General features: G+C 37.0%; 2 protein-coding genes and 1 pseudogene across 7 annotated transcripts; 2 read left to right on the plus strand and 1 right to left on the minus strand.

Annotated features, from left to right (window-relative positions):
- Positions 1-360: 360 nt before the first annotated feature.
- On the minus strand, positions 361-4,280 carry LOC140812736 (UDP-arabinose 4-epimerase 1-like). Of its 4 annotated transcripts, none has more exons than XM_073171095.1 (11): positions 4,253-4,280; positions 3,391-3,549; positions 3,170-3,294; positions 2,699-2,812; positions 2,499-2,606; positions 2,313-2,404; positions 1,730-1,871; positions 1,551-1,645; positions 1,241-1,370; positions 959-1,103; positions 361-886 (listed from the first exon to the last, which is right to left on the minus strand). In XM_073171095.1, exons 2-11 carry the CDS (start codon positions 3,449-3,451, stop codon positions 642-644), a joined length of 1,257 nt encoding a protein of 418 aa, XP_073027196.1. In that variant the 5' UTR covers positions 3,452-3,549; positions 4,253-4,280; the 3' UTR covers positions 361-641. The 4 variants fall into 4 exon arrangements, with proteins under 4 accessions (XP_073027196.1, XP_073027195.1, XP_073027194.1 ...); XM_073171094.1 differs by having other exon boundaries at positions 3,170-3,297; XM_073171093.1 differs by having other exon boundaries at positions 3,170-3,549.
- A 214-nt stretch (positions 4,281-4,494) lies between these two features.
- LOC140812287 (vacuolar sorting protein 3-like) lies at positions 4,495-18,203 on the plus strand (annotated as a pseudogene).
- Positions 18,204-19,145: 942 nt separating this feature from the next.
- LOC140811997 (CBBY-like protein) lies at positions 19,146-26,076 on the plus strand. Of its 3 annotated transcripts, XM_073170152.1 has the most exons (12): positions 19,146-19,232; positions 19,311-19,427; positions 19,828-19,877; positions 19,993-20,056; positions 20,769-20,817; positions 20,921-20,989; positions 21,640-21,701; positions 22,020-22,100; positions 22,280-22,434; positions 22,521-22,605; positions 25,511-25,654; positions 25,794-26,076. In XM_073170152.1, the coding sequence occupies exons 1-12, from the start codon at positions 19,159-19,161 to the stop codon at positions 25,894-25,896; spliced, it is 1,053 nt and encodes a 350-aa protein (XP_073026253.1). In that variant the 5' UTR covers positions 19,146-19,158; the 3' UTR covers positions 25,897-26,076. The 3 variants fall into 3 exon arrangements, with proteins under 3 accessions (XP_073026253.1, XP_073026252.1, XP_073026254.1); XM_073170151.1 differs by having other exon boundaries at positions 19,146-19,427; XM_073170153.1 differs by lacking the exons at positions 19,828-19,877; positions 19,993-20,056.
- Positions 26,077-26,373: the final 297 nt, after the last annotated feature.

A 26,373-nucleotide genomic window follows, 5' to 3' on the forward strand; every position in this document is an offset into this window, starting at 1 on the left:
TGGTTAAATTGGGAGTACATATATTACCAAAGTTCTCAAATTTTTGTTTTATGTCAGTTAGGCAATCTGTTGCTTGAAATGCAGCCTTCCGTAAAGCTGTCCCGAGAAACTTTCCCAGGAAAAGAGCACTTTGTTAGCCATATATCTTGTGCTCCTAGAGTCTAATTATCTCTTGTAATCAATTTCATATAGCGTTTTCCCCGTTTCACATATTCGTGAATCAGTAGGTGTAATGTTCTTGAAACTCCATACTAGTGTGTATAACAGTTATTCAATTTTTTCCCAAATGATGTGCGGCCCTCGATCTATACGTATGATATATGGCGGTAACTAACAAAGAACACCATATTCTCGACCATATATTTGTTTCCAAAAGTTTTATACGTCACCCCAACACACGAGGAATGTTGCTCAGATTGTGGTCACACGCACCCCAGCTCTTCATCTTATCCACGACAAAATTTGATAAAAAAATAAACTATACCTATCAGAGATTCGTAATTAAACTAAAGCTCTTTTTTAATACAACACAAACCCCTGATCTTCATCCCCTTGGCCTTGATAGCGCTAAACTGAGTCAAAATTTGAGCTGTAAATGGTGTTTCATGTTAGTTCCGGTAGTGAATGTCAAGCTTATATGTTCACGCAGACATGACTTGAGGGGTGGTTCCATAACCATTAAGATGTGCCTTCTGCCATCTCCACGCAGTTTGCAAACTTTCTTGAAGATTAGTGAACTTTGCAGTCCAGTTTAATTCGTTCTTGATCTTGGCTGGATCACTATATACTTCTGCATAATCACCAGACCTACGTGGAAGGTAATCTACTCTCATAGGCACCCCAGTTGCCTTCTTACAAGCCTCCACGAACTCCTTTACTGATCTTCCTGAAATTGACAGAGACTAGCTGTTAAAAGTTTATACAAAAATAAAGATCAAGGTGTGAAGGTGGCCTTTACCTTTTCCTGTACCAACATTGTAGATGCCAACTTTACCGGGCTCTGCCCTCTCCAGAGCTTTGACATGAGCATCAACCAGATCAGTAACATCAATATAATCGCGTATGCACGTGCCATCTGGAGTTTTGTAATCTGTTCCTCTAACCTGCATTACGAATCTAGATATGGTAAGTTCTGGAATAACGAATTTATGAATTATGATCACATAATGACATATTAGTTGTTAAAAACGTGGTCAGAGATGTGAGGATATCATGATATGTTCATTGGAGATGGAGATACCTTGAGACCAGGGATGATGCCACGAGCAGCATCGAAGCAAGCACCAGATATCCGCCCATGCTCACGAAGTTCTGGCCTGGGAGCTTCTCCAAGTCTTCCCTCGGGATCAGAGCCAATCACATTGAAGTATCTGAAACATAAAAAAAATTGCGAAAGATAAGAAAAAATGCTGCTTCAGATTTTCCACACATGAAAACAGAAAACCGTATCAGCCATAGTTCAGTAATAGTATTCAATGCAAACTGAAGTTTCTCGATGTAGAAATAAAACAAATTTGAGCTATATAGAGTCGTACACATTAAATACCAACCTTAAAATCATTACTGCCTTATCTGAGTTTTTATGAAAATCCAGAATTATATCTTCTGTCATCTTCTTGGCTTTTCCATAAGGATTTATTGGAGCCTGCTTGGTGTAAATAAAAACATTGCAGTTCAGTTGGCATTTACATCTTTGTATAGGCATGTGTCTAACTGCAGCAGTTCTCACCTGTGCAGTGTCTTCTGTAATGGGCATCTGTTCAGGCTCCCCATAAGTTGCACATGTACTAGAATAAATCAAAGTCTGAACTCCATGAGCTGCCATTGCTTCTAACACAAGAAGCGTATTGGATGTGATGTTGTGATAATACCTGTGTTGCAGAAGACATTGGCACAAGAAATATATTTTACGAAAAGGTAAGACAATCAGAAGACAAAGTAAAAACCATGAGCTTCCATTTACCATCAGTATTCACTTCTAACTGTTGATATCGCACATTTTGGAACACCTCACCCCCTTATGCATAAGAAACGAGAATATCATATTCAATTATAAGTCTATATTCCAGGCTTCAATGGAACAGGCATCATGAGTATTCATCAAGTCCCGTCCCATAAATACAAAAATAAAGACCATAAAAATTTTAGTTTCTTCACTTTCTTGCGTGAATGTTATCTACTACTGGGAATATGCTAGAACTCCCCAATTACAAATTTGACAATCTTGAAGAGTCAACTACCATTCCAAAAAGTGGAATCCTCAAGACACACTCATGTTTGAAGAGCATAAAATAAGACCAAGAGTAACTCACTTGAGGGGATCGAGAGTACTCTCCCCAACATACGCTACAGCTGCAAAATGCATCACTGCATCAAAAGCATTTTCCGAGAAAATGTTGTGCACCTGGATAAGGGTCAAGCTAGTCCTTTGGTTATGAATGTTGCAAATAATCGAACAAAAGAATATCTTATGAAATAAATATGCCCAATAAAGATACCATTTTTGCATCCCCGAGGTCAGCATGTATAAACTGAAGTCTTCCAGGTCCAGGAAATAGTTGTTGTAGGACCTTTATGGCCCCAAGGTTTCCCCTTGAGAGATTATCCTTTCAAATGATATTTACATTTTTCAAGGCCCCAGGTAATATTTATGGTAACGAATGATTCTAGACGACAACTATTGATACCAGAAAGTTACCACTATAGTCACCCGGTATGAGTCCTTGAGAAGTCGTAACGCAGCATGTGATCCGATGTAACCGGCACCTCCAGTAACTAAGACATGAGTCACCCCCGGTTCATGGCTTGAGAACTGTATAATGATTAATGCGGACATCAAATATAGTTGGTCGAAGATAAAAAAAAAAAGTCTTGCTCTAGCATTTTTTTTTTGCCAGTAATTGGAAAGAAAACACGAAATTGAAATAAAATGGAAACAGAAATCTGGCAACCAATAATGAAGTCAGATTCACTTCTTTTGATTTCAAGGTAGATGAAGGATAACCAACGAAAACAGAAATAGAACAAAGAAAATTATTAACAAAATACATAACAAATAGGGAAGGCCTAAAACTGCAGCATAGTTTTAAGATAATAAAGCATAGATACGCAGATAAATGGGAATCAAATCTTCCAAGAAATGAAACAGAAAATACAAATAGAAAATTACTTCACTGGGGGTGTTAAAATTTGGGGATTGCTTCAGCATAAGAATACACAATGCTGTAAGAATAGCAGCCATCAAAATTTTTCCTAAAATATTACTCTTCTTCTTTGGGTCAGTGTAATCCATGCCTGCTAGCAAAATATAAATTGTAGTGAGATTGACTAGATAAATATACACCACAAAATAACAAGTGTAATAAGAGCAAAAGGAAAAAAGATTAACACCTCCTAAAGACAGAGATCTGTTAGACCTCTGCTGAGTTCTTATCCGTGCAAAACTCAGCATTGAGGATATTCCTTTCCAATCGTAATCAGACAAATTAATTAAATTATATCAAGTTTTGATATCAATAGTCGGCAGATACCCTTCCGCAGCTCTCAAATCTGCAGCAACAAAAGAATGAGCAGTGATCAGTAAGAAATAAAAAAATACAAAGTTTTAAATCCTCCTAAATCCATGCATTTCAAATCCTATGGTTTTGAAACCTCCCACGAATTCAATTCCTTCCATCCAAATACAAGCTGGGCCCGAAAGATGAAAATGGAACAAATAAAATTTCCCACTTAAGCAAGTAATTTGACCCAAGATCAGAAAACCACTGAAACCAAACGCAATTTTCAAATCGTGTTGCAAACACCCAACTAATTAGAATATGGACATGAAGAACAAGATACATGAGTCAAATTCAAACACAAAAACTCTCAAGATCGTCAGATTACAATCCAAAAAACCAAAATCACAAATTGAATTAACCAATTCTTGAATTAGACACACGCACAAAAAAAAAACGAAAAAGTAATAACGAACAAGGATAATACGCCCACATAAAAAAAAATCCCCAATTTTATACAAATTGAAGAGTCCGTGATTCATTCAACACGTTAAAGCAATACGATTGAGCAAAGATTATATTTTTCAACATTTTCCCGCACATGTGTGCATGCGTTATACGACAAGAAGACTGAAGAACCACAAGGGAAGGACGATCGTCTCAATGCATCACCAAATCACACAGAGAAAAATTCAGAAAAACAAGATCAAATTCCTAAATTATAATCACCAAATAAAAAGGAACAAGAGAAGTACGACAAAAAGCGGAAAATGCAAGAACTCCGCATCGAAACAGATTGTTGCAAGTTTCCCATTTTAGGTAATTACTAATTATAAATTAATAGTTTATTAAACCAATTTGATTGGACAATTTAAATAATAGTAGAACTTTCAAAGTCAATAATAATGGGCCAAAAGCCGTTACTATGTTGTTTTTTCACAGCCCAAAGCCTAAAGAATAAATGGAGATTTCTACCGGGAGGTTCGCCGCTTTGCCGCGGTTTCAGAAGAAGAAGATTGTGATCGGGAAGTAAGTGCAAATGGCCGTAAAACCCAAGTGTCGAACAATTCTTCTACCCCTCGCAGAATCCCCCCTCGATTCCGCTACCCATACCACCTGTGTCGCACTCTCCAAACTCTCCGAAGATCAAACCCTCATATACGTTGGCACTCTAGCAGGCACTTTGTTCTTATACTCCTTTCGAACTGAAATCTCTTTCCTTAAACGCATCTCCGTCTGTGCCAGTCCCCTTAATTCTATTTCTCCCCTACCCCGTATTGGTAAAGTCATTGTCTTCGCCGATGGCGTTTTGTTTCTTATCGACGCCACTTTACTTGAATCTCCTAAAAGAATCAGTCTCATTAAAGGCGTTACTGATTTTTCTCGCAAATTTCAGACCCAAAAAAACAACAGCCGGAATGGTCACAATCACAATAATGACTTCTTTGCTATTGGGATAGGGAAGAAGTTGGTATTGGCGGAGTTGATTTTGAGTGGGACGTTAGTAATCTTGAAGGAATTTCAGGGGATTTTTGATGGGATCATTACGACTTTATCGTGGATCGATGATTCTATATTTGTCGGTACCAAGAGTGGGTATTACTTGTATAATATTCTAAATGGGAGATGTCAATTAATCTTTTCGCTTCCCGATGCTTCAAGTGTGCCACAACTGAGATTGTTGGCCAATGAGGCGAGGGTCTTGTTAATGGTAGATAATGTTGGTATCATCACAGATATGGAGGGGAACCCTGTAGGGGGGAGTTTGGTGTTTAAGGAGACTCCAGATTCGTTTGCTGAAATAGGTACTTATGTGGTGTCTGCGAGGAAAATGAAGGTAGAATTGTACCACAAGAAAACGGGATTTTATGTTCAGAGTTTGGATCTTGGGGATACAGGTGCTTGCCCATGCGTGGTGACAGACGAGGGGGCAGAAAATGGGAAGCTTGTTGCTGTTGCGACAAAATCAAAGGTACATTTTAGTTAATTTGCTTTCACTTGGAGCTGTTGTTTGAAGTTTGAGCTAAAAGTAAACTTTTTCCCAGCATGTATTGCTGATGTACATGACACAAACACATTGGATAACACTTTCTCTGCTTCTCTAAATATCTCAATTTTCTGCTATTATGAAGTTTAAAATAAGTGTGAGACAGAGTATTACTAGAGAAATGGCCAATTTCCTCGTAACTGATTACAAAAGCTCCTGAGAAATGACCAATTTCCTGTTAAGTGCTTACAAAAGGTCCTGATTATTCACTTGCTATATCCTATCAGGTTGTTTGCTATGGGAAAATTTCTGGAGAAAGCAAATCAAGGATCTCCCTGCGGAAAAAGAACTTCAAAGAAGCCATATCATTGATTGACGAGCTTGAGAATGAAGGTGATGAAATGACAAAGGATATACTTTCTTTTGTTCATGCACAAGTGGGATTCCTCTTGCTCTTTGACTTGCATTTCAAGGGAAGCAGTGGATCACTTCCTGCTTTCCGAAAACATGCAGCCTTCTGAACTTTTTCCCTTCATAATGCGGGACCCTAATCGCTGGACCCTGCTGGTACATCCTGAATGCCAATATATGTCTAGGTATTGATTTCATGTTTGCAAGGTCTTTTTTGCCCAATTGAATTTATTGCTATGTCCTTCAGAAGTCTTATTCGGTGATTCTGGAGATTGTATTACATAGTAACATGCAATATCATTCCTGCAGGTTAATTACTTGTTATGTCATTTAAAATAGTAGTTTATCCTGTGAAGCTAAGTATTTATGCCGTGTGTTATCATTAAAATAAAATGTTGAAGTGCTTAAGATATATTCATGAAGGCTATCCAATGATGGACAAAGAATATGCAACTATCTTGTGGCTTTTATATAGAATGGCTGCTGAGCATTTGATGCAGTGGAATGCTTAATATCCTATTTGTTTTCATCTTCTATCCATTTAATTGCCCTTTGATATAAGTGGGCTTTTTTGAGCGTATGTGCCATGATTTCACTCGCACTGATAATAAATCCTACACGATGTTCAGTTAACTGTTTTGAGAATTTTTAGGGTCCAAGGGAACCGGTATTGGGGCTTTGCATCCTCCTCCAACACCTCTGGAAAATGTAATAGATAATGATTGACAGCCATTCAAAGAGCTGTGTTTTTTAAAAAGGCAGGTGTGGAGGACTTCTGTTGATGATGAATTTCTTCTACGTCCACCCAGTAGGTCTGATCTATGGATTCTGCAATTGAAAACATGATAAGGGTGTTTATTATTTTAAGTTGGTTTTATTTGAAATTCAATCATTTTCAATTTTTTCCTAAAGTTCGATGATATGCTTTCCTGTTTCCATCCACTTATTTCCCTTATGATTGCTAATTTGCAACAGATATTTGCGAGTTTTCCATGATAAAGATTTGGATCTTTCAGTTAAGGAGGGAGTTGATACGCTTTTAATGTACCTATTTAGAGCTCTCAACCGTGTTGAAAAATATGGAGAACTTGCATCATCTGAGAATAGCTGTGTAGTGGTAGGCATCACTTTACCTTTCTTTTTTTTTTGGATAAGAAACATAATAATATTATTAATATGAGAAGTTTACAGTACAAGAAGTGGACTAGTGATCCACTGCCATAAATAGTTAGTTCTAACAATACACATATGACCAATCTCTCAAAATAGCTGATGTAGACAATCCCTGAAAGTTTTTATCTGTCCGAATCCAGTTCGCGGTTGTGAACTTGAATTTTCCCCAACATTCTTCAGTTTTTTCTTCTAATTCTTCAAAAATTCTTCTATTTCTTTCCAACCAAACCGCCCAACTAATTCCATGGATCACTTTACCTTTCTCACTTGTTATATGAAATTTATTGCTCACTTGCCTTTTCTCTTACTTTTAATCATAGTTGTTAAAAGGCGAGCACCTCTCGCCACCACCAGATGATCCCTCCACGCTGGGTATATATATCCAGGCCCTGCGGTGGCTCGCCTTGAAGCCAAGCGTGCCTGAGTGGGCTTTTCTTTTCTATTTTTCTTTTCTCTCTTAAAATCCTACCAAACCCTAGAAGAATCTGCCAATACTAAAAGATAATTGCAGTAATAGATAATAACTAATATATTTTTGTGATATAATATATTTTTATTAGCTTAATTATTTATTGTTTTGTAATAAGATAGTAGTAAATAAATATATTATTTTAAAAAATTAATAGTGCACCTTGCTTCGATAAGGCCATGCGCCCTCAGGCTCCAGGACCCTTTTGCCTTTAACATCTATGCTTTTAATGTCAAAGAAATTATAATTAAACTTCAGTCAAATATCTAGACTCACTTGGATGATTTCTGATTTTTATGATTGCAATGTTGTGTGTCACTTACTTTCCAATTATTCCAAAGTCATTTATGGCGTCAGTTCAAGTGGATGGTAAGCTTAATGAACTTACACTAGCATGGTTACTTAGTTTAGCATATAATTTAATAAGTTTAAGATTGGATAACTGTAGCAAATTGACAAAATTTGACGTCAAACAATGACTACTGTATTTCAATGGGCAGTACAGGAGGAGCTTGAACATTGCTCCATGAATCTGGGCATTTACGCACTCTTTGCATTTTTATATACTGGTAAGGGGATGAGTGACAGGCTCTCGCCATCTGGCGTATTTTGGCAAGAAGAATTATTCAACAAGCTATCATAAAGATCAATATGAGGTAACTGGTTCACTAGAACCCTTGAGTCCGGAGATGGCTGCAATTGAGGCATCTAGGATTTGGAGGAGTCTTCTGACCAAGATCTTGTACTTCAACATCTTGGGTGGGTACGTGAAAAGATCTTGTTAGCCTTTTATTTTCTTCTGACAGTAATAAATAATTCATTCATATTTCTACTAAAGGATTATGACCTTGTCAGTTAAACGATCTTTTTGCTTGATACTAATTGTTGATGGTACTTGTTTTCCATTAGATTGCAGATCTCAGCAGGTGTTAGCAGTCCAAATTTTGATATCAGAGAAAAGATCAAACTTACTATTACCAGGCAAGAATAATAATAAGCATGTAGTTTGTGATGTTTATAAGTTTATCATGGTACCTAACCTGACTGTTTTCTCAGTAATATTATATTCAAGGGACCAGTGACTTTGAATTATAATTTGTTTTAGCGATTCCTGAGAGAAGAAAATGCCTCGATTGGACTTTTGTGATTTAACTAGTTAGATTTATTTATTTATAGATATGGTTGGTGAATTTTTCCTATTTTCTCACAGATAAAGTAATATCTGCTATTGATCCCAAGAAAGTGAAATTCTTCAAAGGTATATGCCCTGGTATTCTTTTAAATTTCCCATGGCATTATGTGGCAGAGTGAACTAATAGCCTTTTGTGAATGTGTTGTCAATTATTACTTGCTTCTTAAGGGTTTGGGACAGTGACAAGAAATAGAGACTATTTAATATGCTTTCCTTGTCCATATTTCCTCTTTATGGTGTGTTCATGGCTCTAGGGTTTGCTATTGTTATCTTGTTTAAAGGTCATTCATTTTTCACACCACGACAGAAGCTCTAAAGTTATTAATCCAGTTATTCTAACCGTAAGAATGTGATAGTTGCATGTTCTCATTTTCTTTGGACCGACTATTCACTCGGTCACATGTTAAAGATCTTTTGTAAAAATAATTTACTTTTCAAGGTTGTATGATGGCAAACCTGTTGGGCTTTGGATTATTTTTAAGTTTATTATTTTAGAAAGAGTTTTGTACTGTTTTATACATTAATAATGGTGTGTTGGAGATGATCTTTGAACACACACCTTAATAAAGCACATGTTTCGTAATATCTTAAAAACACACAACCTAATTTTGTGATGTAATTTTTTTTCCTGAAGAACCCACTTTCAAAATTTTTGAGTTAGTGAGTACTGGAAAACCCAAATGAACCCTAGCTTTTAGCTCTCACGGAAATGGTTATTGTAATTATACCTTTTGCTTATTACTACTCCAATTTGACTTGTAGCTCAATAGTTCTAACCAAAATTAATTAAGATAGTATTAAATTGATCGATTCAATTTTACACCAATCATTTATCTTCTGTAGATTGATTCTTAGATATTGCAATGCTGACTTGTGTACAAAAGCAGTAAAAATTATCAGTACAAGTACAGTTTTTCCTCTTGATAGTTCAACACTACCATCTCTAGAGCATCACATGTGTTACTGTTATTAATTTATCGATGCAGATATCTACAATGGTTGATTGAAGATCAAGATTCTGACGACTCTCGGTTCCACACAGCATATGCCCTCCTACTTGCCAAGTCAGCTCTTCAAAGTTATGAGATGGAGCGTTCATCAGAAAGTTCTGTTGTTGGAATGTCTGATGATGAGATAAATATTTCTAATGCTGGAAGGAGAACAATGTTTGAAAGTCCTGTCAGAGAAAGATTGCAGATTTTCTTACAGTCTTCAGACTTGTACGACGCAGAAGAGGTCCTTGATATGATTAAAGAGTCTGACCTATGGCTAGAAAAGGTTCACTAGCATTTCTCTGGTCATCATACCTTATGATATATGCACTTCCCGATAGAATTTTTAGTGTTTGAAATGTTTGTGCACTACCGAACTGTCAGCTGGTAGTAATGGCACAAATTTTTTTTTTTTTTTGGTTTTATCAATATATGTAATCTGGCTCTACTGTTTTTTGGCAGGCTATTTTATACCGGAAGCTTGGTCAAGAAACGCTAGTGCTTCAGATTTTGCCTTGTAAGTCTACCGTTTAAGTGATAATAGTTGTTCAACCTTCTTTATCCTTAGAGTAGTTTGTAATGATTTTGTTTTTTTAAATTTTGTATGTCACTGCTTTTCCTCTTTCGATCGATTGAACTATGATATATCATGTGTGATTTCAGCTTTTCAATATTCTCGACTGTTGTCATGCTTCCTTATGTATGGTCTCTGTAATATCTTATTAGCACGACGCTTTTTGCATTATGTTGCCCTTGTTATGTTGTCCTTTGTAAACATGGAAGACACATTCCCATAATTGCATTGATGAATGTGTCCTGCATATAGTATGATTGGACTTATGTGATTTGTCTTTTCATCTTGTATTAGGACATTGGAGAATTGTGAAGCTGGCTGAACAATATTGTGCGGAGATTGGTAGACCAGAAGCTTATATCCAGTTCAGTCCATTTTGATATTTTGATAGCTCCATGAATATTGGTTTGGTGCTATACTCACGTTATTTTTCTCCTTTTAGGTTACTTGAGATGTATTTGGATCCAAAGGATGGTTAGAGGGCCCATGCTTAAAGCTGCTGTCCATCTTCTTCACAATCATGGAGAAATGCTAGACCCAATGCAAGTCTTGGAGGTATGAAATCTATCATCCTCCTTTTCGAGTAAACCAATAACTTTTGTTCTGGAAATGCTCTGGATTCATGATGAGGAGATGGCTTTTAGAAAGTTATGTCTCGATGGACGAACTGCATCTTACTTAATTTTTTTTATCACGATCTTGTCTCTTTAATTGCAATAAAGTACTTTTATCTATGAAGTCAATGCTTCTATGCTAGACAAAATAATCCCTGCATCTTATTTTATAGGATAGACCAAATTGTTCAATATATACAAGTTTTCAACTTTTCTTTTAGTTCTACATATCTTTTTTTATAATGAAGAGTTAAAGAGATCATAGTAGTCTGCCTTTTTTTTGTTTGGAACCCCATTTTCTTTTGCAGGTATTTTCTGAGTAATAGATGTTCAGATATGTTGGAGAAAGGCTAATAATTATCTTTCTCAGATGTTGACTGTATTCTATATTTCCAGTCTCCAGTTGATGTCACACAAAAATGTTACATAATAATAATTCTGTGGGAGACTTTTCGTATTTTCTTTAGGTTTGCATAATTGTTGTCGTATGTGTTACGATTTCTTTTGGCACGACATCCTACCTGTTCTGGCATGTCAATGCATTAAAACACTTGTTATTATACTGTAGTATGCTATTGAAAGTGCATAGGGATGAAAGGTGGCCCTAAAGATGGAAAAAATTGATAGAATGTTGCAAATTATCTGGTAAATTATGCGTTTTTAAAGATATAAAAAGATAAATAGAAGAAATAAATATTCTGGTCAAGGTGTTCTTACCTCTAGTGTGAAGACTGATTTCCCTTGTTGTCTGGTAGCATGTGTTTGGGATACACTGGCGTAGGTTTGACCTGATATTAGTAGTGAAATCCTTTTGATGCGGTTGCAAAATACTCTTTTCATGGTGGTGATTTAAGGAGCCCTCTTACGCATTCTTATTTTTGGAGGTCGATATTCCTGCTTCACACTACATCTATGCCATATCCCCTTGTCCTGTTATATGTTGTTTATGATAAGCGTACCTAAAAGAACTTTGGTAGAAGGAATCAAGTAGTAACAATGACTATATATTTATCTGTCTTTGAGTGCAAATTATCTCGGTAACTAAAAGCATTAACAGGAAGATATTAAATTGGAAGAGCCAATACAAAATGTTTTCATTCGTTACCTTATAGAGTACAACACTCATCTATTTATATTGTAAATTACATGAAAGATATAAACTAACAGATCCTAGAAATACTCAACAATACTAACAGATCCTAAATATCTCAACAACAATAACCAATAGCCTAGGATTTAGGATTTTCCTGATCTGCGTCAACACTCCCCCTCAAGCTGGATGGTACACATTGTACATCCCAAGCTTGTCGATCAGTCTTTCGAACATAGGTTTGAACAAAGCCTTTGTTAGGACATCAGCAGTTTGTTGAGATGTAAGAATATAAGACACTTCAAGTATCCCTTATCAATGTTTTCCTTTATGAAATGTCGATCAATTTCAACATGCTTGGTACGATCATGATGGACCGGATTGTGAGAGATAGCTATGGCAGCTTTGTTGTCGCATAGGATAAGTATTGGACTCTGCTTCTCTATTTTCAGTTCTTCCAATAACAGTTTGATCCAGAGGGCTTCACAAACTCCAAGAGCTGTCGATCTAAGTTCTGCCTCTGCACTACTCCGTGCAACTACTGATTGTTTCTTGCTCCGCCAAGTAACCAGATTTCCAAAGACAAAAAGAGCAATAACCAGACGTGGAGCGTCGATCATTTGGGCATCCAACCCAATCGGCATCAACAAAGACTTCAAACACACCTCTTTCTTGCTTCTTGAACATGAGGCCCCGGCCCGGGGTGCCCTTCAAGTACCGTAATATCCGGATGGCTGCGTCAAGATGACATTGGTATGGTGAGTGCATAAATTGGCTAATGTAACTCACCGGGAAGGATATTTCCGGCCGGTGTGTGAGAGGTATATCAATCTGCCGACTAATCGCTGAAATCTCCCCCTGTCGACAGGTGTATCATTTGGTTTGACCTCGAGTTTGATGTTGGATCCATGGGTGTATCAGCCGGCCTGCAACCTGACATTCCTGATTCAATGAGTAAGTTAACCACATACTGCCTCTGTGAAACACTGATTCCAGACTTGTTGCGAGCAATCTCCATCCCGAGAAAGTATCTCAAGTGACCGAGGTCTTTCATTTCAAATGAAGTTGACAGTTTCTGCTTAATTCTCTCTATTTCAGCCATGGCATTTCCTGTGATTATTATGTCATCGACATAAACAATCAGAATAACAATTTTATCCTTCACCCGATGATAGAACAAAGTATGATCACAACTAGCCTGTTTGTACCCGAGAAGCTTAACTGTGGGGAAAATCTATCGAACCAGGCTTTCGGAGACTGTCTCAAGCCGTAAAGGGCTTTCTTTAGCCGGCAAACCATGTTGTTATTTCCCTGACAGTGGAAACCAGGTGGGTAGTTCCATGTAAACCTCCTCAACAAGATCGCCATTAAGAAACGCGTTCTTGACATCAAGTTGATAAAGTGGCCAATCCACGTTAGCTGCAAGAGAAAGCAACACTCGGATAGTGTTGATTTTGGCAACCGGAGCAAAGTTTCTTGGTAGTCAATACCATAGTCTACGTGTATCCCTTAGCCACAAGCCGGGCTTTATATCTGTCAATACTTCCATCACTCTTGCACTTGATGGTGAACAACCAACGACACCCAACCAGCCTCTTGCCATCCGGTTTTGGAACAATCACCCACGTCCCATTTTTCTCAAGAGCTGTCATCTCTGCATAGATTGCTGTACGCCACTTGTCATCTCGAAGAGCGTCAGCAATGTTGTAGGAACGGCAGAATCTGATAGATTAGAGACCAAGGCTCGCAATGGTTGCGATAAGTGAGAATATCCCAAAAAATCCGAAATAGGATGTTTAGTGCATAAGCGAGTACCTTTGCGGTGGGCTATCGGAATATCCAAATCTGTCACTTGGGCGGTGTCTGGATCAGGTATCGGGTCAGACATGGGCTTCGCAGAAGGAGCAGGTTCTGTTTCCTTGAGCTTTCGTCTACTGTAAGTTGCTGCAAAGTGGTCAATAGTTCCACGATGAGGCTTGTATGGGAGTAACACAAATTTCAGTAATAGGAGTTGAAGATTGACTAAGGTTTCGGGTTAGAACTGACTGGCGGATTTGTTGGTATACTGGGAGAAGATGAAGGATTTTGTGGTATGGAATGGTGTGGGCTTATAATCAGGAATTACTGGAGTCACAGAAGTGGAAGGAAGTTCTGAACTTAAATCGGGCTCCAAGGAAGGGTGAGGTACCTGATTGTTTGGGATTTGTGGTATGAACTCTTCTTGGAGTGGAGCTGGCTCCCATAGATATTCACAAGAGTTCGTTATTTGTCTTGGAGAAAGATTCGGAGCTGGTTCAGAAATATGAGGTGTAATGGAAGTTGAGTGCAAAGTGTGAGGATAGAACGATTGTGTTTCAAAGAATGTGATATCCCGTGAAATAAAATATCTTCTTTTGGAGGGAGAATAGCACCGATAACCCTTTTGTGTAGATGAGACATTTGTGGCCACGGGGATCCAATTTAGGCCTGGAATGGTCATGAATATGAACAAACACAGAACACCCAAACGTACGCAGGGGAAGATCAGTGAATATTTTGGATTCTGGGAATGATTGTTTTAGGGTATTTAACGGGGTTTGGAAATTTAAAACCCTAGAAGGAAGTCTAGTTGATTAGGAGGCTGTTAAATAAGCATCGTCCCAATAGATTTTTGGAACATGGTTTGTGAAAAGTAGAGCACGAGCAACTTCTAAGAGGTGTCGATTTTTCCTTTAGGAAACTCCATTTTGTTGAGAGGTATCAACACATGAACTGTGATGAATAATGTCATGTTTGGAAGTAAATTCGTTAATAGATGAATTGAAGTACTCGGTGCCATTATCAGATCGAATGATTTGTATTTTTGAATTAAATTGAGTAAGAATCATGTTGTAGAACTGTTCAAAAATTTTCGGAACTTCAGCTTTGTTATGGAGAAGAAAAATCCAACATACACGAGAGTGATCATCGATAAATGTAATAAACCATTTTTTATTGGAAAGAGACGAGACTCGTGAAGGACCCCACAAATCACTGTGAACAAGGGAAAATGGCTTAGATTTATGATAAGAATGAATAGGAAAAGGTATGCGAGTATGCTTAGCTAGCTGACAGACTTAACATACAAACCGATCACAAGAGTGAAACAATGAAGGAAATAAATGTTTTAAATAGGAGAAACTTGGGTGACCAAGTCGTTGATGAAGCAACCTTATTTGCTGGTGATGGGATTGTTGGGTAGAACTGAGGATCAGGTGGCAGCAGCTAACAGCAGAGTCAGCCTGTAGAAAGTAATATAAGCCAGACACCTCAGTAGCACGCCCAATCGTCTCCCTCGAGGCCCGATCCTGAAACACACACAACTTAGGTGAGAAGTTTGCAGTACAATTGGAGTCAAAAGTAAGTTTGCTGATTGATAGCAAGTTGTAAGTTAGTTGAGGGACAAACAACACATTATATAACATCATTCGGGTACTTAATGAGACAGTGCCAATACCGATAATGGAGAGAAACTGAACCATCAGCCAAAGTTACGGATCTAGATCCATGGTATGGTTGTATGATGAGAAATGGGTGCGAACTCCGGACATGTGTTCGGATTGCACCTGAATCAATAATCCAAGACCTTACCAGAGTTACCCGGGTCCGTTTACAGAGGAAGAAGTACCATGTGCCATTAATGAAGTTGGGGTGGAAAGTAACTGGCCAAGCTGTGCTTGAGAGATGATTGCAGCGGATGGTGGTATTGTTTAATCAGCTTTTATTGGTGTAGCAGGTTTGGTGGACTCATTATTGCGCTGGCTGCGTGGCACCCAATCAGCTAGTTTGCCATGGAGCTTCCAACATGTGGCTTTAGTGTGATGAGGTCGATTGCAATGTTTCACACCACAACTTGGCTTTGCTTGATCCTCGAACGGCCATGGCAGATATATCAGGAGTGGTGACAACAGGAAGGGGTGAGTCACCAAGCATAATTGTTTCCTCTGTTCTTCTCGACGGACTTCGGAGAAAATCGCATCAATGCTTGGCATAGGCTTGACACCCAGAATTCGTCCTCGAACATCATCCAGTGATGGATGTAATCCGGTGAGGAAGTCATAGGTTCTTTCTTTGGCTAGCAGTTTATGGTAGATCTCTTGGTTGACTGCATCGGTCCAGGCAGGTTGAGTGAAGAGATCGAGTTCTTGCCATAGTTTTTTTAGTGACACAAAGTACTGGGTTACCGTGCCATCCTCTTGTCTCAGATTCCGGGATCGAGTTCGGAGGTCGAACATCTGGTTTGCGTCTTCAAGATCTGAGTAGGCTAAGGCGACGGCCTCCCAGATAGCCTTTGTGTTGGGTAGAGGTGGTAGATTTCTGCAATGGAGTCATCCATAGAGTGAAGGAGCCAGGCCATAACCATGGAGTTTTGGATATCCCATGCTGCAAAAGAGGGATCAGATTGGGTAGGTGTTGGAATGGTTCCATCAAGATATCCAAACCGTCCTTTCCCGCGGATAATAAGTTGGACAGAACGAGACCACTGTAAGTAGTTCCGGCCACTGAGTTTAAAGCTGGTAATTTGGAAAGGGAGAGAGTTGTCGGATGTAGACTTTGGGTTGGATATAGCCGAGTCCAAAGATACATCCGGCGTCCCTGATTTTTCCATAGGAAAGCTTCAATTGTAAAATACTTTTATTGCTCTGATACCATAAAAGCATTAAACCGGAAGATATTAAATTGGAAGAGCCAATACAAAATGTTTCATTCGTTACTTTATAGAATACAACACTCATCTATTTATATTGTAAATTACATGAAAGATATAAATTAACAGATCCTAGAAATACTCAACAATACTAACAGATCCTAAAATATCTCAACAACAATAACAACAGCCTAGGATTTAGGATTTTCCTGATCTGCGTCAACAGTAACTTTTAGCTGCCATCTTTGGTGTCTGGAACTGAATGGTTCGAGAAAGTTGCAAGTTTCTATGATTACTAATGATTTGTTAACATAAATTATTATTTTAGTTTCCACACTTCTGTTTTTTCCGCAGAGATTGTCTTCTGATATACCCCTGCAGCTTGTCTCAGCCACAATACTAAGGATTCTTAGAGCTCGGCATCATCATCATCGACAAGGACTAGTATGTTTTTTTTTATGTAATCATGTTTTATGGCTTCCTGAAAATACATAATCAGGTTTTTGGGCCCCCTTATCAGGATTAAGTTATTTGGAATCCTTGTTTTTATGTTTACATTAGTTTGTTTGGTCCTCTATTCTAGGAATGTGGTTTGGATTCTCAATCTTCCAACTGTTTTTCATATTGTATAATGATTCTCTTTGAAGCTATCTATTCTTCGAGGCACTTTTTGTCGATTTCTAGTCATGTGCTGAAAACTGTTGAGTTCTTGCCAGATTGCACACAGTTTGTCCCATGCTTTGCATGTTGATTTGAGCTTGGCAAGATTGGAAGAAAGATCACGTCATGTGCCGATTGATGATGAAAGTGTTTGTGATTCTTGTCATGCGCGTCTTGGTACTAAACTCTTTGCTATGTACCCAGATGATACCATTGTTTGTTACAAGGTATTTGAACTCTTCTTTGAAATTAAATTTGATGCAATCTAAAACTATAAAAGTTAACTAAACAAAAATCCTATCATTCTTGAAGTCATCATAATCCTTCAGCTTATTTTTTTGAATCTTCCATGAGTGAACCGTTGATGTTCCACATCCTTGTGCTTTGCATCTTGGTTTGGGCCTGGGTCGGGCGTGTTCGACTTATCTGGTTCCATTACACTCTATATGAAGGATATCTTGGCCTAGTCCCTTGACCTGTATCCACCACCACCATACCTCCACCATTCATTGCATATGTCCTCTAAAGTTCTGTCTGGTTAGTGTGATATCATGCCTTTAACTGATTGAAAGTTGAAACTTATCTTTATTGCAGTGTTATCGTCGTCAGGGTGAGTCAACATCTGTCACAAATCATGATTTCAAGAAAGATATATTAGTTAAGCCTGGTTGGTTGGTAACTCGATGAACACATATATTGAAGTTTTGACTTGATGAGGTGGCATCATGAAATATGAGCATTGAATAAAAGCAATGACTCTTGTGTTTGTTGCTTGCAAATATGGAAGGTCCAGGAAAGCGGTTGTTGAATAGTTTGGACCGCTAAGGCAGAGTACAGCGTATAGCAGCTGTATCGCATTGCTGCTACTTACAGTGTGCTCCCACTGCAGAAGACGTTCTCTCTCTCTCTCTCTCTCTCTCTCTCTCTATATATATATATATATATATATATATATATATATACACACACATTATGAATCTTAATTTTTAGTTAGAATTATTATGAAAAATTATAAGATGCAAAAAAAAAAAGAAAAACTGAATATGATTGTGCTCGAGGAAATGACCATCCTTTTTCCATTTTTCTTGTCCAGTAGTTATTGTTAACTTTTATGGGGTAATGCCAAAGAGAAGCAAGTAGCGTGATTGTAGTATCTCTTGTGTGGGGGTGTAACGAGAGACGGAAACTCCATTAAACATAATAATTTATAAAGAAACACTTTATAATAATCAGAAACTAACAATTTGCTGGCAATGAACGACAAATTTTTTTTTTGCGGCCGAAAACAATGGAATGAACATCAAATTTGTAATTTTTTTAGGTCCGAAAAATGTAAAATCTCCATTAAATGTTTTGCGTTGGTGAAAACCTTCTTTAACAAGGCATCTGGCTTTTTGTTTTACCAACATTATGTTTCATGATTTTTATTAATGACATGGTTAATTATGTTTATGTTTACAATTATAAATTTTTAATAACGTTATGTTTCACGGATTTTTATTAATGAAATGGTTAATTATATTTATATTTACAATTATAAATAATATTTTCGTCGAAAAAATAATATTTGTGATATGTGATCTAATCAGAATATTTGTTTCATAAAATTGAGATTTGACATTGTCTTATTTCATTTGATTTTATTATACAGATCATTAAAAATGTAATCAGTTTTTAAATTTTTATTAGCTCTACCTTCGTTTGAATTTTTATTATTTTGTTATGCTTTAATTTCTTATATAAATAAATTGTGTTGGTTGCAGTATCACATTATTTATATAATTCGAATCGAAATTAGTTGGTCCAAACACAAAGTCCAAACACAAACATCTCATGGAAACCGCTCCTTATCCGATTCTAAACACGCCGAGCTTTTGCGGCGGCGGAGGTAGCAGGGGTACAATCAAGTTGAGCCATCAAATGTTTGGCAACAAAATTTGCAGTTATTCTACTCGTTTTTCTTCAAAAGTTCGTCATTGTTACAGTGTTGGCCGAAAAATCAACACGTTGGATTTTGACCGGTTAATTATAAATGGCTCCCTAAGAAACGGTGCTGAAAATAACACATCCCGGAAACTCGCCATTCTTCTTGAAGTTGAAGGGTCAGTCGGTTTCTTTTTTCTTTTTAATTTTGCGGCTATATTTAGCTTTCCTCTTTTATGTGTTTGTTGTTATTATTATTATTCTTGTATTACCATCTATGATTCTTGTTTAGTGACGATATTTTATGTTTTGTCTGGGATTTTCTTTCTCTTTCATTATCCTATCTGCGTCCTTTTTCTTTCCAGGTGGGAGGCAGACATATATAATTGCTTCACACATATACATTAAAAAACTATGGGTCGCTACTCTTTTCATAAATAAGAAAACAAAATAGATTATGTTTTATTGTGCTTATAGATGGATAGTTGTATCATGTGTGCTGTAATGTATGCTGTAAACCGACGCTAATGCTGCACTACCCTGTTATTTATATTATGCGCTAATAAGTTATTTCTTTAGGGTTTTAATCGATGTGAACCGATCAGGCAATCGCCAAGCTTTTAATGCAGGTACTACTATGCATTAAGCATATATTTCTGCTAACCTTGATTTTTGTTTTTCTTCTTTACCTTGATTGACTAGATTATATGATGATTCTCTTGTGGCATCGAATGATATTTTCAGCATTTAAAAAGCTTGGATTAGACTGTGCGAATTGGACCAAACCAGTTTATTCCGACCTTGCAAGGTGTGATGCATTGATATGTTTTTTTAGGTCTGCTATGTGAATCAAATGAGGGAAAATTAATTAACTATGAGCCACTTATTTGATACATCATCATGCTTGTGTGAATCAAAATTTTCATCTTCTTTTGTTGGTTTGAGGCTTTGGTGTGTTTCAAATCGATATAATGTATGATAAATTTCTTCATGATTAGTGAGAACAGTGCTGATTCTGTTTAAAAAATTGGATCTTGCTTTCACCTGAATACCTTGAATCACCCAACTCAATAAATCTTTGGGTGCTGAGAGTTTCCTAATATTTTGATCTGGCAGACAAAATACTGTTGTGGAATTCCACTAGCCTTGTAGCATAGAAAACGAGGTGATTGGTTAAATCATATTTTTTTGGTCTGTGTTAACTTGTGTTTCATGTTTGTTTGTTAGTTTGTCCATTCTATGTTCTTTGGGGCGATCACAAATTGATGAGACAACTGAGAAGATTGAAAGATGGATTTCATATGGAAAAATGAGAAGTTTGCATTTTCCTTAAATCTGTAATTTCTTTTTTTCAGCAACACAAAGTAATTATGCGTTATTGAAAGATGATAGCATCTAGATGCTCGAATACAAGCACACTTGTCCATTTCATAAAATATTTTGATTTTTTAACATACTTCATAACTTCTTGAATGTTTTATGCACGATTGATCTAATCAGACTTATTCATAGATGCTCAGGAAAAGTGCTGGTGATGAGGAAAGGATGTTAGTATTGTATTTTAACAGGGTGAGCTCCTGCAAGTTTTCCGTTAGCAAGCTTACATGTGATTGATGTTCCTCTATGTCTGAAAAATTCTAATCAAGTAATTGTGATTTTGCTGTTTGTGCAGATTGGTTGGCCAACCTCAGTTGCTACCAATGAGAAGGAAACTTTTATGAAAAATGTTATTCGAGAAAAGGTATCGATGAGAAATAACTGAGCTTCATTCTGATTTTCATAAAATGTTATTGCCAAAGTCTGTTGTTCTAGATGGCTGCAATTTTTTAATGTCGTTTTGAGTCTTGAAAATGAAATAGAACTATTATTGCCATTGTTTGAGTACTATATACCTCGCTTTTGGGGCTTTTGATGCAATGAGTATCTTTATCTGTTTTGCTTACATATTACCTCTATGAAACCGTATATTAATTAAATGTCAATTTTGTATGTGAAGTTACTACTCCCTGTTTGCTAGGTTAACTTTGTTTTGTGAAATATTTGATTAAATGTATAAACTTTATTTCATGTATTTTCCTTGTGATATATATCTTGGGTTAGATAGTTTTTGTTGAGCTCTTAATTTGAATCCAATAGAGATAGGAATATTAAGCTGTTTGATACATCCATTTGGAAATTATACTTGTTTTTGTTTGCAGATGAAGACAGTTGATTGTCATTAATCATTATCCATTTCACTTTTGATTATCGATCTTTTAATGGAGTGATATCTTTTTATTTGCATTTTTAGATCTCAATAATGTCACGTTACCTTATTTTTCTCAGCCACCTTGAGTTAATGAAAGGTTAATTCTTCCAGAAGTAGCTGAATCATTGATTAACTGTCTGCAGAAGAATGCATTGGATGGTCTGATCACGTCAAAAGCTTTTTCTTTGAGACCTGGTGCCAAAGAGTAAGAAATCGGATTCTGCTTAATGTGATTTAACCTGACACGGAATTTACTTCCTGTCAGGTCCATTGCTTGAGCAGAGATTGCAGCATCATTTTTATATAGTATTGTGCTTCTCCTGATCATGCCTGATATTACCTCGGATGCACAATGCAGTTCTACTTTGTTTAGACCGTCCATTTGGAGCTAACAACACATCTTCTCCCATATATCCATGATCCTTTGTAGTTATAAGCATAATTTATAACTTGTTTTGTTGTACTGCCAGGTTTCTTTCCTCTTTCCTTGGTGGTTATTCTTTTTTGGTTGTCTTTATGACAGATTCGTTGATGATGCATTCAACGAAGGTGTGCATGTGGTAATCATGACATCATATAGTATGCACGGGGAAAATGTTGCAAGGTTAGCTCTACTTATCATGTCTGCAATGGAGCATTCAAAACTTTTCCATTTTTAAATGATATGGCTGGAGGTCGGGGGTAACGATGTCATCATCTAATGTTTGCATCAACACTTGATGTGACATCACGTTTTTCCGTGGATATCTATGATCTATTGATAGGATATATCATTGATTATAGATCAGTTGTTGAAAAACTTGGAGCTGATCGAATATTAAAGATACAGACCATTGGAGTTGAAGAGGTCAAACAAAGTTTCTATGGACAACTTGTGTTTGGCAAAGGAGTATCCTCCAGTTTGGATGAACAATTAGCTAAGGAAGTGTACAAAGCAGGTGACATAAATCCTGGTAACATAATTTCTTCTTCTCATCATATTCTTAAGGGTAAAAATTGAGATGGTTTATCGTTTTTGGAATAGCTTCTTCCGAAAGACAAAGAATTGCGGAAGAGTTTGCTTCTATGCTGAAGCTGAAAGTTGAACTTGATACTGGTTCAAGTGAAAGGTTTTACTCGTTCTCACAAACTCTCTTAATAATTTGCTTTCAGATTTCTTAGTATGCTTCATATGTACGAGTCATTGCATCAATATTCAGATAGACCATCTGACCAAGCATGTACTTTGAAACATGTACTCAGAGTTGTCATTTTGTGAGCTTTTCCTTTCTTTTCTTTTTTTTTGAACGGGCACAATCACGTCGCTACAATCAATCAACAAGAAACTATGACAATCATTACTAGTAAACTATTAATACAAGCATTCAAATACAGCTGGCCGTAAACTATTTATACCCACCATCAAGTAATCAATACTACAAATAACAATCAACAACAAATGAGTAATTACAACTCACACAAGTGGGACTCGAATACAAGACCTCTGGGTCTCGGGGCCTCACCTTGGCCACTGCAGCAAGGGATCCTTGGCATTATGTGAGCTTTCGTATCACTTCATATAACTAATAAATTAGCCAGCCAAACTGGCTTTGTTTGTCTGATGCTTTATGGTGAACATTATTTATTTTGGGTTAGTTTCTTTATGTGAACATGGCATAAATTAGAATTATATATCTATTAAAACTGAAGATATTGTGACTTTGTTGGAAGATTGTATAAATAATATCTTGTAGATGTTTAATTTATAATATGTATCATAGATTGATATAGGTATACATTTGGTTTCTTTAAGTCAGGGGGTTGTTAGGATTAAGATCTACGATTTTCATTCTAAATAGTTTAATATGTTGTATAAATACCATTTAGCTATTGGAAAATAATACAATGAAACTATTCTATGATCTTTGACATGGTATCAGAGACTGTTTTTTTCCTCTAAATTCACGTTTTTTTCTTCCTACCAAATAACGCTTATCGTTCTCTTCAGTCTTTAGTCATGTCTGATTTTAAAGCTTCAAAAAAGCTTGTAGCTGTGAAGCAATATGCAAAATCGGAGGATTTAAATCTCAATCCAACAATTGGCGACTTGCAAAACATTCGGACGAACTATTGTTTGTATGGAAATTACTACTTGAAATGGTCCAAATTTGTGCGGACTTATTTGAAGGGAAAAAGGAGAATTAATCACCTTCTTGGGACTGGACCCAAACCAGGGGAAGAAGGCTTCGACGCGTGGGATGAAGCTAATTCTATGGTCATGTCATGGCTGTGGGAGTCGATGGAACCAAGGATTAGTGACACTGTCATGTTTTTGACGTCTGCAAAGGCCATTTTGGAGTCAATCAAATGAACCTATTCGAAGGCTCGTGTACTACCCATGTCTACGAAATCAAAATAGAGGTGGGATCAAGGAAATAAACCATGATTACGCCAACGAACCTCAAAATCTTTCCAGAACGACGTCAAGTTAAGGAGTATGGAAGGGCAGCAATATCAAAAGTTGAAGGCCAAGAAAGTAAGATTTATGGTGCACTTATTGTTGAAAGACTAGACACACTAAGGACAAATGCTGGAAATTACATGTCAGAAATAAGTACTGGAATCAATGATGGGGACATACCAGAAGCATCAACCAAGCCCACTTTACTGGTAAGCGGGCAAGCCAAGAAGGTGGCCCAGAGACTGAATGAACTTAGCAAGGAAGAGGTTGAGAGACTTCAAAAACTCCTTGGGAATGAAGAGAAGAACAGTGCTACTAGTTCTTTAGCCCATTAGTTAAGTCTCTTATCGTTGTGCCTCTAATATTGTTGTTAGAAATTTGTGGATTGTCGATTCAGGAGCCCACAGACCATGTGACCCATTCCTCACTTAAATTCAACTACTACACACCTTGTCCAAGCAACCAAAAGATAACCATTGCTGATGGTTCTCTTATCGCTGTTGTTGGGATAGGAAGTATCCAATTCAGCCCCATAATTGCAGTTCACAATGTTCTTCACGTGCCAAGATTATCCATCAGCCTAATATCTATGAAAAAGCTTCCTCTGACCCATAGTTGTCAAAGGGGAGCGCATCTCGCCCACCAGGCAAGAATATCAGGCGCAGCGATTCACTAAAGCGAGCCTGGACTAGTCTTGGAAGTTTACTCGAGCGTGCCGGGGTGAATATTTTTGGTTACTTGTTTAAAACAATTAGCCTAAACCCAAACCCTGGCAACCCAACACCCAACACCGGAATCAGAACAAGACAGCTCTGAACAAAAGAACGAGGTGAGCGCATCTACATCCAAAAACAACAAGAAAAATGCCGATTTCAGGTATTTTGGATGAAAAGGAAGAAGAAATTAATATTGATCAAGAAAATGTAGTCCAAGAAGAACACAAGTGGGGTCTCCGATGATTCGATGAAATAAGATGAACTTAATTTGGATGATTGAAGAATTTTAATAAAGTTATTAATTACTATGAACTTATTAATTATTTTTTGTTTTATGTGACATTGTGACTTAATTATTTCATATTTTAATATGTTTATTCTAAATAAATATATTTTTTAAAATTTAAAAATGTGCGCCTTGCTTCAGTAAAGCAAGCGCGCCTCGCCTTGCGCCTCAGGCTCCATGTCCTCGATGCGCCTTGAGCCCGTGAAACTATGCTCTGACCTGAAATGTAATGTGCTTTTTATCCATCTCATTGTGTATTTCAGAACCAGTGGAGTGTTAAAATTGAAGATATTGTAATTATGTTGGAAGATTATACAATAATTATCTTGTAGATCTATAATTGATTTTATGTATCTTAGATTGATATAGGTATATATTTTCTTTTCTTAAATCAGGGATTGCTAGGATTATGATCTAGGGTTTCCATTCTAAATAGTTTAGTATGTTGTATAAATATCATGTAGCCATTGGAAAATTATACAATGAAATTTTTCTCCGATCTTTAACAATATTGTCTATTGGTTGGTCTAGAAGGTGATTTGATGCTTCTGGTTGACCGTTGTGAAATACAGCTTGCAAAATGTTGTTGCTGCACTAAGGGCGGGGGCTGAATATGCAGAAGTTCCAGTTGAAAAATGCCTTTTGATTGCGGGAAGCCTATTTGGAGTTTCCGCAGCTGCGCAAATTGGCATGCCTTGTGTAGTTCTCCGTAGCAGGTATTATGAAACGAGTAAAAAATATTATGGTGTTTTTTATTTAAGTTGTTTGATTCTAAATTTGTATTGTTTTTATGTTACTCTTTTTTTTATTTGTGTTTTATGTTACTCTGTCCTCTTGTTATGGTGGTTCCTGAAGTTCAACTGCAAGAGCTGAATTTCCTACGGCAATGGCTGTGATAGATGGATTTGGTGGTGCAGACTTAACCATTACAAGACTTTGCAAAAAATTGTCGTCTTAAGTTCAAAACATGATAACTTTAAATATTCTTTCTGCTGGTCTTTTGTATTATGAGTTTTAGCTCAAGTGTTGTACGCTGTTTTTGTGTATGTTAAACAGGTTCTACCGTCGATGTGGTGTGTAAAATGACCTGCATTTTTTTCCTTCGATCAAGATGATAGCTGGGGTTTCTGAACTTCCACCATAATTGTTTAGTTTGTGATTTCTTTTACTTTTTTTTTTATCATATTGATCAGGGAAATCCTTGTTGCGGGCATATCGTACAATCTCACCGAAAGTGTCAGAAAATGGGATTTGTCTATGCCACGTCGATAAAATGTTCACACGAACATCTCAATTCAAAACAAAAAAATATTGGTTGCCCTCACATGTTTTGTTTAAATTTAGGTGTGCGAATATATTATATAAAAATACACAGAGTAATACTAACACTCCTATGTAGCATAGAATAATCCCAGAAAATGGGCCATAATGAGAA

The sequence above is a fragment of the Primulina eburnea genome, chromosome 14, assembly GCF_022965805.1.
Source record: "Primulina eburnea isolate SZY01 chromosome 14, ASM2296580v1, whole genome shotgun sequence".
Taxonomy (NCBI): Eukaryota; Viridiplantae; Streptophyta; class Magnoliopsida; order Lamiales; family Gesneriaceae; genus Primulina; species Primulina eburnea.